The 11821-nt window shown below is 45.7% G+C and overlaps 4 protein-coding genes and 2 non-coding genes across 6 annotated transcripts; 1 reads left to right on the top strand and 5 right to left on the bottom strand.

Annotated features, from left to right (window-relative positions):
- Window positions 1–224: 224 nt before the first annotated feature.
- On the bottom strand, window positions 225–1314 carry VTP01DRAFT_7255 (uncharacterized protein; the record flags this gene model as incomplete). The annotated part of the gene is made up of 2 exons (XM_069386247.1): window positions 225–490; window positions 576–1314. The coding sequence occupies 2 exons, from the start codon at window positions 1312–1314 to the stop codon at window positions 225–227; spliced, it is 1005 nt and encodes a 334-aa protein (XP_069234452.1).
- Window positions 1315–1593: 279 nt separating this feature from the next.
- On the bottom strand, window positions 1594–1827 carry VTP01DRAFT_7254 (uncharacterized protein; the record flags this gene model as incomplete). Its single annotated transcript, XM_069386246.1, has 1 exon — window positions 1594–1827. One exon carries the CDS (start codon window positions 1825–1827, stop codon window positions 1594–1596), a length of 234 nt encoding a protein of 77 aa, XP_069234451.1.
- A 1407-nt stretch (window positions 1828–3234) lies between these two features.
- VTP01DRAFT_t99 lies at window positions 3235–3305 on the bottom strand. Its single transcript has one exon. It is a non-coding gene; the product is annotated as a tRNA-Gly (tRNA).
- A 1431-nt stretch (window positions 3306–4736) lies between these two features.
- On the bottom strand, window positions 4737–5357 carry VTP01DRAFT_7253 (uncharacterized protein; the record flags this gene model as incomplete). Its single annotated transcript, XM_069386245.1, has 1 exon — window positions 4737–5357. The coding sequence occupies one exon, from the start codon at window positions 5355–5357 to the stop codon at window positions 4737–4739; it is 621 nt and encodes a 206-aa protein (XP_069234450.1).
- Window positions 5358–6229: 872 nt separating this feature from the next.
- Window positions 6230–10679, bottom strand: VTP01DRAFT_7252 (uncharacterized protein; the record flags this gene model as incomplete). The annotated part of the gene is made up of 7 exons (XM_069386244.1): window positions 6230–6913; window positions 6964–7258; window positions 7380–8269; window positions 8325–9602; window positions 9761–10320; window positions 10411–10567; window positions 10638–10679. 7 exons carry the CDS (start codon window positions 10677–10679, stop codon window positions 6230–6232), a joined length of 3906 nt encoding a protein of 1301 aa, XP_069234449.1.
- A 409-nt stretch (window positions 10680–11088) lies between these two features.
- On the top strand, window positions 11089–11162 carry VTP01DRAFT_t101. The gene has a single exon. It is a non-coding gene; the product is annotated as a tRNA-Val (tRNA).
- Window positions 11163–11821: the final 659 nt, after the last annotated feature.

Below are 11821 nucleotides of genomic sequence, written 5' to 3'. Positions count from 1 at the left end.
GTGATTCTACAACAGATCTTCCAAGTTCACCGTCGGTCTCTGCATAGATGAAACGAATAAAAGGAATGAATGGACTTCTGTGTTTATCTGCTCGAACGAACCCGAAGAAAAACGGTCAAGAACTGGATAAAGTGCCAATCTTTGGAGTTGTTTTGTCTATGTTTATTTATATTTCATGACAAGGTAGGGTGATAAAGTATGAGATATAAAACATTATGGGATATTTATATAAACGATACTTTTGCTTTCTGTGGTAGCATGACCAAGGCAGCACTGTTATCAACCATAAGGTAGGAGCCAACAGCAGCATGCAATTTGTGGACTAGGACGATGCATTCACCCAAAAGGTCTTCTATGTCGAGGCGGTAGACCGGTATATCAAGGCGACGGAACGATTCCCATGCGTCTGGGCTGCGTCGAAAGTATTGGACAAAGGCGAAGATGTGATCAGCACTTTGTAAAGTGTGCTGGAAATAGTACAGCACTCGGACTGGACGCAAGGTCTTCCTCCTTTGGTCCTCATCGGTTGAATCGCGACAAACGACGGAAACGCAGGTACTGATGCGAGTATGGACGAAATATGCAGGAGATGAAAGTCTGCACAAGAAGTTCAATCGTTGGAATCTTTTTGATGCGGTCGTTTACAATCACGCCTCGATGGTCGTCACTGGCCCCAAAGTAGGTGAAGTTGCCTTGATACGTTGACTGGTAGTAGCTGACCAAATGCTTAAAGTGATCAGGGTCCATGTAAACGAGCTTGCCGGTCTTGAGAGGATAAGAGCAAGGAGGCAGAGGCTCAGAACCAGTAGCAAGTGGTCGTCCAGTACTATCGCAGGTCTTGTCCATATTGGATATGTCAAGGAACGCAAAGTAATCGAAGGCGATATCAACGCTGCGGATTATACCTTGTCGTGGTCTTGAAGTTGCTAGCATCTCTGCGATACTAGGAGCGAACTCATTGCCGGGATGCTGGTCTCGTATGGTGTCAATGGCGTAGTCGGAGCCGAACATATCGTCCATAAAATGCTTCATAAAGGTCAGCTCGAAACAATCGTTTTGGTTGGTCTCGATGTTCTTGATGACGCTATTGAATCGTTCGAAGCTGAACAACCAGTAACCGTAGCAAGGACCAAAGTCCAGGACTCTTTCCAGCAAGTGCCCGTGAAGATGCATGTTCAGGGTAATGGAACTTTTGCTGTACAATCTGACACAACCTTGACAGAACTTCATTAGCAACAAGTGCGCGCCTTTCGCCTCATCCGTCGTCAGCACCGGCTTGGAGAGGATCCTTGCAGCGTTTACAAAGGAGGCCATCCAGAATTAAAGAGCTTGCGCCTATTCCTTTACATACGACCCGCGGAGCTTGCGAAGCGGGTCCTATTTACCGAAACAAGCGCAGGCTCTTTAATCCTAGACGACGTCCAAGGCAAAGACGGGCTTGTTCTCTATAAAGACACGAACTACAGTTTCATGAACCGCTGCAGTATTCTCCCGATTCAGTGACCTATACAACCTATCATCATCTCGTTCCAGCTCGTCGGGAACGTGCACAGAGCGGAAGGCACCACGAGAGATATGAGCCTTATAGGCCTCCTATTTGTTGGCATAGTATGCCTCTTGATGGACGCTTTGTCCTTTATGAAGTTTGCGCTTCTTCTGAAGCGCGGCCCAATGCTGATTATGTCCGGGGACATAGATCTTACCGTAACCATTGGGGCAGTATTTTCCGTCTTTCTTCAGGGGTCTGTCGTCATGCTCCGCCTCCCGTTTCTGCCCGATAGCTGTGCCAATTTCTAATGTTGAGGGAAACTGTGTGGTCTGGTTCATATCTGGATTGAAATCTGATGCCGTGCGGCTGTTATAGCGAAGCCTATAACCGCAGCAGCTAGCAATATCTAAAGACACTTAGCAAGCACTGGTATCCACGAGCACTTTCCAGAACCTTCAGCGCAGCATCCTCTACTATTAGCATTACCGCGGCAATATCTTCTGCAGTATAAATAGCCCCTATTTCATTCGAATAAACAGCAGAATCAGTTTTCTCTTCTTCCTTTATTTCTTCTTAGCAATTGTATCATTAGTTGATCTTGCTGAGCTAGAAAAGCGGCCAGGACTGCAACATGTCAGATGATGATTTTATTCTTTTTGCTCAGGCAAGTATTTATACCTTTTTTACATGTAAAAAATAAAGATAATTCAATTGATTATGCTAGCATAACCAATTAAAAAATATATGTGCATGAGTATGTAGTTGTGCTTGCTAATGACAGAGGACGAATCAGGGTACTATGCCTGGAAAATAAACTTGCATTGGCATCGGTCAATGGCAGAAAGCTATACGACATTCTTTTGCGTCACGAGCCCACAAAGAGATAATCACGAAGTATCGTAACTCTACCTATTTTTGCGCTACGAGACACACAGAAAGGAGAAGACCACGAAGGTAGGACCATGAAGGTAGAAGGTAGTTAAATGTCGTTTTATTCTTTGGATTCCAGGGATACTTATATGTTTTCTAATGTTCGGTATTATGACAATAATGGAATAAACAAAATATAAAGAGTGTTGAGCCCGAAGGATATTTAGATTGGAAAGGGAAGGTATGAGAGAAACGGACTAATAACCAAACAGGGAATGCCAGAGTCTGTGCACGACAGAAGGAGAGGTGACAAAGTAGATAGGTGGTTAGCTGTCCGTTTAGTCTTTTGAGTCTGAGGATACTTATATGTTCTGATATTCTGTGTAATGTCAATAAAGGGAAAGTCTGAAATATATAAAAGAAAGGTTTGTGTGATGGAGATAATTTTAAACGGAGAAATAGTTGAAGAGAGTGGCGCGCATAGCGGCGAACAGACGAAAAAGGTAATAAGCGAAGTCCCTACACAACAGCTACTTGTTTTGCGTTACGAGACCACACAGGAAAAGGAAGCACAAAGACCACAAAGATAAGAGGTAGTTGATTTCGATTTATTTTTTGTTTCTGGGGATATTTATACTGCTTTTCAATTCTACGGATATATATTCATAAAGGGAAAGTCTAATAACATATGAATGGCTTGTGTGCTATGGAAATAAGTTCGAAAAGGGAAAGGTGTCCAGGATAACGACGTGCAACCGCGAAGTGCTCAAAAAGGCAAACGGACAACTCCGTGCGCGACAGGGTCATAGCGCAAAAATAAGTAGCGTTACGACAGCGGATTGATAACGTAAAAGATATTTCCGTGAAAGTTTTCATGCGCGGACCGGGAATCGAACCCGGGTCATCCGCGTGGCAGGCGGATATTATACCACTAAACCATCCGCGCATCCCGTACTTTTAGGACGTTGCTGTACATACTGAGCCAAATATTATTCTCAAAACCTGATTGGCTGAGGTTCATATCCTGGGAGCTTTCACTAGCGAGCATGCTGGCGATCGCTGCCAACCTCGCTAGCGTTCTCGCTAATCTTGCTAATTTCATTAATTCCTCCTCCTACCCCGTTTCCTTTTTGCACTGCCATAGTTCCCAGTCATCCGTATGACTGTAGGCGTCTGTTCGTAGTGTTTCGGTACTTTTCTCTTTTGTTTTGTGTCTCTGTGCGCGGGCGTGGCTTGCGTTTTTAGGTGGCGATTTGTCAAACTTTGTCTTAAGCCACGACCGTCCAAAGATTAAACGAGAGGTCTCTGTACCCAAAAGAAATAGTTCAAGTAGAAAAAGGAGTGTGGCTCAACGTAGCCACGTTTTTGTCAAAGAAAATCGAACGGATTTGCGCTTGTGTAACTCGGACTAGTACACTATGACACAAACGTTACACATTTGCACAGCAAACGCTGGCAAACACGAGAAAAGCACAATCTCAAGTACCGTACGTAACACCTTTTGTCGGAATCGTCCTTTTCCTAGATGTCTAGTCCTTCAATATTGTCCTCGAACCGGGTTCAATCTAGCAGCTATTAAATGAGATATCCGAGCCCGTTAAGAAGATAATTAAAGGAAATAAACAGAAATGTTTGATGGAGTAATCGATGATGCACTTTATTGTTTTGACAGCATGTATTTATATCTATTTAAGGCGAAGTTTCCAGACGATACAGGAAGTGCACATATCTGTGGAAATCTTCCAAGCATCTTGGCGAGCTTGCTTCGCTTAGCGAGTACCTTCCCGGTGGTGCTGGAATGTTCCTCCGAGCCAACCAATCAGAGACGTTTTCGGGGCAATGGTTTTGCCGTCTTAATTACTGGCTTAAAGGGCATTTGAGGCCTCTGATCCCCGACAGTTTATCGTCCTGCTAGTTGGCAGAAAAGACCTTGGCCAACTGGAACGACCACTGCAGGAAATGTCGTGTTTCACTAGGATTTTACCTTGTAAAATTTCAGAGTTTTACCAAGCACTACCAAGATTTTACCGGGTTCAAAAATTTTACCATGCTTTTACCTTGCTTTTACCAGGCTAGAGAACAACCTTGCCTTTTTTTATACAACTTTCAACTCCTCACTACTTTTCAGGTAATTCACCCCCAAGGCACCTACCATGCACTGATCAATCATGCAATTCGAAGTCCACCTCCGCTCCTTGAAAGTTTCACTTCTCTTCTCATTCTCCATGTTCAACTTTGACAATTTTACAAATGTCACCATTGCACACAGTTCATTCCATTTTCAACGCCTATACACTTTACTTGGTCTTGATTGTATATGAAACTTTCTTAGCTTGTTGTTTTATTATTATTAATATTACTGATATAGAACTGATTCTTAGCAAGCGGCCTTGATCTTGCGAGGGAGGAAAACGAAGGCAGCACAATTATCAATTTTAAGTGGGAATACACTCACTGTGGAGTATAGACAGTGGACCGGGGCGATGCAACCCTTGGAAAGCGGTGCAGGCTGCATATTGTATCCTGATATATCGATTGCTTCGTAACTGCTCCAATGATGCTGCCTTGGCTGGTAGTACTGTACAAAAGCTAAGGTATGCTTGACGAATACACCTTGCCGGCAAACATCGTATGTGAGATAGTATAAGACGCGTGCAGGACGAAGGAAGCGCTCTTGGTGATGTAAGCAGACAACAGAGACGAAAGGGCTTGCGCGGGAATGCCGTGACGCATCGGATATGAATGTCTGCCCCAGGATCTCGACTGTTGGCATCTTCTGGATTCTATTTGTGACCGTCGTTGCACTTGAGGTATCATTGGCTCTCGCGACGAACTGCTCTTTGTAGACTCCGCTGTAGTAGTCGACGAGGAAAGGGTAATGTTTGTTGGCCATGTATATGAGCTTGCCGATCTGAGTGGTAGCTTGACGGTGGCAGAGGCTCAAATCAGAGAGGATCATCATGTATGTGGTTCTGGATGACCTCCTTACTTGACTCATGTTATTGGTGATGATGTTGTTGATGTTGATGGAAAAGTACCGGTTTGGAGAAAGCGATTATTAGGCTTTATATATACCTTCTCGGCTATATCCTGTTGCAGGAGTATATGTCTTAGTTACTTCTCAAAAATTCTGCTTGCTCTCCAAGACATTTGTTACGAAGCAGAAAACTTGATCCATAAGACTAGAATATGCAAAGATACATGCATTCATGATAAACACTCCTTAGTCACATCTGTTTCTTTTGGTATCTACATGAAGAGTAAATACTCTAAAGACAAATTAAGCATTGATTGACAATAATAACTTGTGGAGTAGGCAGTAAAAACAATATATGCACTGCGCAGCAAAGTAAATTAGTACACAACGCATGTAGTAAAATGATATGCGTGGAGTAGTAAACCGATTTATGCATCAATCAATGCAAGCAATTCGTACGTTGAGCAATGAAGTGAGATGTATACACGAGCTGTAAAGCAATTCATACATGGGGCAGTGAAGGCAATATATGCATCCACTTTGCAAGCAATTTATGCCTGTAGGAAATTGAAAATTAATGCATGGAGCGCGATACAGTAATGCAGAAATCAAATGTCTTGAATACATGCATACATGGCATGAAGAGTGAAAGCATAGCCAGCACGTATGTATTATCCAGATATCGACAGATGCTGCCATGTTCCCCGGTTAGGACTAAATGAAAGCTTCAATGTATATAGGAGGCCATCCAGAATTAAAGAGCTTGCGAAGCGGGTCCTATTTACCGAAACAAGCGCAGGCTCTTTAATTCTGGATGGCTTCCAGGTGGTTGAGTCTTGTCGATCGGGTCAGCGACGTCATCTTGTTCAGGTGGCTTCATACGAGCACGCCATTCAGCACGGGTCTTGAGAGGTCAAGCCAAGGGCTAGTCGGTTCCTTGACATAATGCACAGGCGCGAGTCGATCCACGTGAATCCAGGATTGCAGCGGTTCAGTTTGTACGTGCCAAAGTCAGGCTTCTTGCCAATTACCACATATGGGCCTTTGTATTGTGGCTCTAAACCGTAACGTCCTTCATGAGTAAGCTTGACATAGTCTCCGAGATCAAAGTCAATTTTGTCCAGAGCTTGGTTCCATTTTTCCTTGTCCTTTTGACTTACTGTTTTCATGCGGGCAGTGGCAGCAGCACGAACTTGGTCTAATTTTTTGAGTTCTTGGGCTGTGAGTTCTGCGATGACGCGAGGGTCCTTGTGAGCGTCGTCATTCAAATACGGGCGAAGGGGGTCATCCGGCAGAACGAGGTCTTTGGCATAAGTCATCTTGAACGGACTGAAGCCGGTGGTCGAGTGAGTCCGGATGCGGCAAGCGAAAAGGGCAGCGTCGAGGTAGTGGTCCCAAATATGGAGTGCACCGTTCGTATACTTGCGTAGCATGGCCTGTAGTGTGCCGTTGAGTAGTTCGCACTTCCCGTTGGTCCCTGGGTGGAAGGCGGACGTCATCTTGTGTGTCAAGCCAATCCGCTTGGTATAATGTCGTAGAACCTTGCCCATGAAGTTGGCACCTCGATCTGTTAGGATCTTCGTGGGGCAGCCGAAACACATCACAATTTCTTCAGAAAATCGGCAACAGCTTCAGAGGATGCCACAGGGACAGCGCGAGCCACAGGATAATTGGTCATATAATCGACGGCTACGAGTATCCATCGATTACCTCGTACGGTCTTGGGGAGTTCACCGATGAAGTCCAGGTGCCATCGAGCGAATGGTGGTGGGATATCCAAAGGGTGCAGCTCATCATGGTGTGTATGAGAGCGTCGGGCGTTCATCTGGCATTCCGGGCATTTCTTGAGCCATTCCTGGATATCGTTCTTGATAGTGGGCCACCAGTAAGGGGCCTCATTAAATCGTAGATAGTGACCTTGCCTGCATGACCGAATCCTGTATGGAAAGTCTTGACTTTGTCTGCACGATACGCGAAAGGCAAATAGAGGACTTCCACAAGCTTGCTTTCGCCATCTTTGATAAAAGTCACTTTGCGATATACCTTGCGACCTTTAACGACAAATTATCCTTTTCTTGTTCCAGCAAATCGGCGACTTCTTGTGGCATATCCTTGGGTGGATCTGCATAATAGGATGGCCAGTCTTGCCTGTGCTCTGCGGGAATGTTGGAATTCAGAGCATACAAAAATTTTGGCTCCATGGGTTCAGCGTGGGAGTCGCTTTGGTTGTCGTATTCCTTCCTTGACAAGGTGTCCGGTACTCCGTTTTCCTTGCCTGGCTTGTAACTAATGACGGGATCGTACAATTCAAGTTCATTGATCCAGCGCACGGGACGTGGAGTAGCCTTCGACTGCGATCGCAAGTACTTGAGCGTGTGGTGAGCTGTGAACACTTCGTACGAGCGGCCTTCCAGGAAGCTACGCCAACTTCGTAGAGCGTGCAGTATCGCCAGGAGCTCCCTTTCTTGCGCAGGGTAGTTTCTTTCCGCTGATGACAGTTTTCGAGATTCGTACGCCAACGGATGCCATATACCTTGATCGTCCGCTTGCAACTGTACCGCGCCAATACCAACATCCGAGGCGTCTGTTTCGACTCTGTAAGGTTTGGAAACATCCGGGGCTTCCAGTACGGGTGCGCTAATGAGCTTGCTCTTGATCAGGTCGAAACTAGCCTGGCAAACGTCGGTCCAGTTGATCGGTCGTTTCTTTGGTCCGCCTCCTTTTGTGAGATCCATCAAGGGAGCCGCAACACTCGCAAAGTTCGGTATGAAGCGTCGATAATGTTGGGCCAGACCGATAAACTGTCGTACTTCTTGGACATTGGTTGGCGTCTTCCAGCCTTCTACAGCCTTGACCTTGTCTTCTGCGGGACGAATACCTCCCTTCGACACTCGGAATCCTAAGAACTGGACTGCAGGCTTACCGAGTTCATACTTTGAGATTTGCAAAGAGTCATGCATCCCGCAGTTTTTGCAGAACTGTGCGGACATGTTCCTTGTGTTCGGTTTCCGTCTTGCTGAAAATTAAAATGTCATCGAGGTACACCGGTGCGAAGCGGTCCAGGTGGTCTCCAAGAACCTTGTTCATCAAGCTCTGGAAAGTTGGGCGTGCATTCGTCAGTCCAAAGGGCAACACCAGAAGTTCGAATTGGCCATAACGAGTATTGAATGCGGCTTTGGGAATGTCCTCCTTTCGTATTCTGGCTTGATGGTATCCTGACTTGAGATCCAGGCTTGTGAAATATGCCGCGCCTTGTAAGCGTTCCAAACATTCGTCCATTTGGGGCAACGGGTACTGATTCCGGATGGTCACCTTGTTCAATGCACGGTAGTCGATACACATTCGCATTGACCCGTCTTTTTTCTTGACAAACAATACGGGTGCTCCCCATGGGGAAGCACTTGGACGGATCAACCCTCGCTTAAGCAATTCATCCAGCTGCCTTCGAACTTCGTCTAGCTCCAGTGGCAACATCTTGAAAGGCGGTCTTGAGATGGGCTTCGCATCTCCTGTGTCGATGACGTGTTCAACCTCTCTTTCCGGAGGCAAACCAGGCAGTTCCTCTTGGAAAACATCCTTGTATTCGTCTATCAGATCCTTGAGACTTTCCGGGACAATCTGCTTATCCTTGCCCTCGTGTTTGACCTGCATATGCAATAAGTAAGTCCTTTCGATTAGCTTGTCCTTGAATCCCCTGTCTAATTGCTTATGCGACAGTAAATATCGTAGGCCCGATTCCCCAAGGTATCTTGCCGGCAATAATTCGTAGTCCTTGCCATCCACCTTGACAATCCAGGTATCCGACGACCATTGTGCTTCTGGATTGTATTTCTTCAACCGGTTCTGTCCCAGCACTAAATCGAATTTCGTGTCCAGGATGTAAGCGTCGATTTCTATCCTGCAACCTGAGAGCGAGAACTGAATGTGGGCCCTCTTGTTAATTTTCAGACGATGTCCTCCGGCTGTTTCCACTGATCTGGGGTCGACATCGTAGCTGTCGATCGACTTGAGGAACTTGGACGATATGTATGACGAGCTTGCACCAGAATCGAGTAAAGCCAGAACTCTTTTCCTGCCACAAGTGCCCCCGTACAAAGGTAAGGATTCACCAGGTGTTGCGCATGAATATACACCTTCTAACCGGATTACGTCCTCTTGCAACCTTTTCACCTCGACATCGGCTTCTGGGACTGCAACAATGCCGTGCTGACCACCCTCGGTTGCCTGGAGGACATGGACCTGTTCGACTGATGATTCCTTGTCTTGCTACATGTCCTTCTTGATGTCGTGAGCTTTGGCCAGCCCCACTGGAGAGCCGTTTAGTCTTGGACCCTTACGAGCTAACCCCCGGGCTTCCAGCGCCCGGTTTCCTTGAAGGGGTTGTTCATGAGGGCGCGCACGTACCCCCTTTACTGCGTGCGCGCCTGACCAAAATCCTGCGAGTCTCGCTTGGATGGTTCAGGCCCTGTCCTGGGTGCTTGTGGACAATCTCGTTTCAGATGACCAGTGCGCTTGCAACGATAGTATCTTCGTGTTTCACGGCGGGGAGGTCTGATGGCATCTAGTTCCATAGGTACGGCATCATCGGCAACATATGTAGAGGACGACAGAGTGTTGCGAGCAAACGAGTTCCCGGCGAAGGAGCGTTGTGCGGAGGAACCACACACACCACGGGCACATTTCTGAGCGGCTTCAAAGGCTTCGGCAAAAGCGTAAGCTTCGTTCAGGTTCCTTGGTTGACGCATGAGGACTTGCAGACGAGCTTGGTATTTCAGACCTTGCGTGAAGATATACATCGCGTCGTTCGTGTCCATATTAGGGAATTCCAGCATGGTGCTTCGGAATTCGCGGATGTCGTTTTTGATGGAACCAGTTTGCCTGAGTTGCTGTAACCGTTGGCAAGCCAGTTGTTCTGCATTGGCAGGTTTGAACTCTTTTCTGAAAACCTTCTTGAAATCAGTCCAAGTGGTAGGGGTCTCCAAATCTAAATCGGTTTCCAGTTATCGCCACCAAGCAGCAGCACCGTCGCGGAAAAAAGTCTGTGCGAGTGTCACCAGGGAGTCTTCCTCCATACCAACAAATTCGGCATATTTTTCTAGAGTGTAGAGCCAGGTTTGGACACCAGATGCAGTGCGTTCACCACGGAATACGTCAGGCTTCGTGGGCTTGATACCGATGCGAGTTTGTTCAGAGGTGTGGGAGATCCTTGCTGCAGGTTGGTAATTGCTTGACTGTGTTCCTGCTGAGTATGAAGCAATCGTTGCAGAGATCCATAATTGTGTACAGTGCTTGATGTTCCACTGTCATTGCAGGTTGAGCCTGTTCGTTATTGCTGTTTGACATTGTTGTTGTTTCCTTGGTTGATCGTTGATGCTCCTCAGCTACCAATTTGTCCGATTCGTCCTTTCCTAGATGTCTAGTCTTCGATATTTCTTCGAACCGGGTTCAATTTAGCAGTTAAACCGGGAGAAATCCGAATAAAATAGGCAGAGGATGCTCTCGATTGAAGAGATTGTTCTTTATTCTAATCAACTAGTTGTATATATACTTTTCTAATGGGATGGTCCTGGAAGTAACTAGAATATGTTCAATATATCTTTACACTTCGATCTTCAAGCTTGTTCTCGGAGTTTCTTTGAACTTCCTAATTTGAATTGCTCAGCTCCGCAGTCTTGGTTTTCTTTTTTGGTCGACGGGGATTTCTGGGCGTGAAGCCCCTATTTCGGGAACTTCCCCGACAAAAGAACAAATGGTGCCCATGGTGTAGTGGTTTATCACATTCGCCTTACACGCGAAAGGTCTCCGGTTCGATCCCGGATGGGCACATTTTTGCGACTGTCCCGTCGTAACGCTAATCTTTTGCGCTACGAACCCACAGAGAGTTGTCACAAAGGAGAGATCACGAAGTAAAAGGATACTAGTTAAGTGTCGGTTTATTCTTTTGCTGGCTTCAGTATTTGTATTATGTATGGACGTTTACGGAAAAAATGATAATAAAGAAAAGTCTATAATATATAAATGTTGTGCAATGGAAATACTATTCAAAAGGAAAGGTATCAAAGAGAGCGGCGCACACAACGGCGACGTGGCCAAAAAGGAAAGACGTTAAAGCCCGTGCACGACAGTCTTAACGCTATTCGTTTTTGGCACTAGATTATAAACAATTCATTTGCATCGAGCTTTCGGTCTAACACTCCAAAAGGTGATCAGCAGGAAATTCTATTTCTATTATTGTTAATTTTAAACTTATAACACTAAGAATAATAATCCTCAGAGACTATATGTTATATATTGGCTAATTTATTCGAGGTCATCTAGAACCACATACACGACGATCCTCTCGTTAAAGTCACCGCTCCGCAAGGCTAGGCGGGTTTTTGAGAACATGAGCTAATCGCTTGAAATAAAGATTTATATAAAATTTCCTGGATCTTTCTGGATAACAGATAACTATTGTATCAAGAGCAGTCGAGCGATTAGCCCAT

This window comes from Rhizomucor pusillus, assembly GCF_041956525.1.
Source record: "Rhizomucor pusillus strain CBS 183.67 unplaced genomic scaffold VTP01scaffold_35, whole genome shotgun sequence".
Classification (NCBI taxonomy): Eukaryota; Fungi; Mucoromycota; class Mucoromycetes; order Mucorales; family Lichtheimiaceae; genus Rhizomucor; species Rhizomucor pusillus.
Note: the sequence above shows the minus strand (reverse complement) of the source record. Positions and strands in the feature narration are given on the sequence as shown.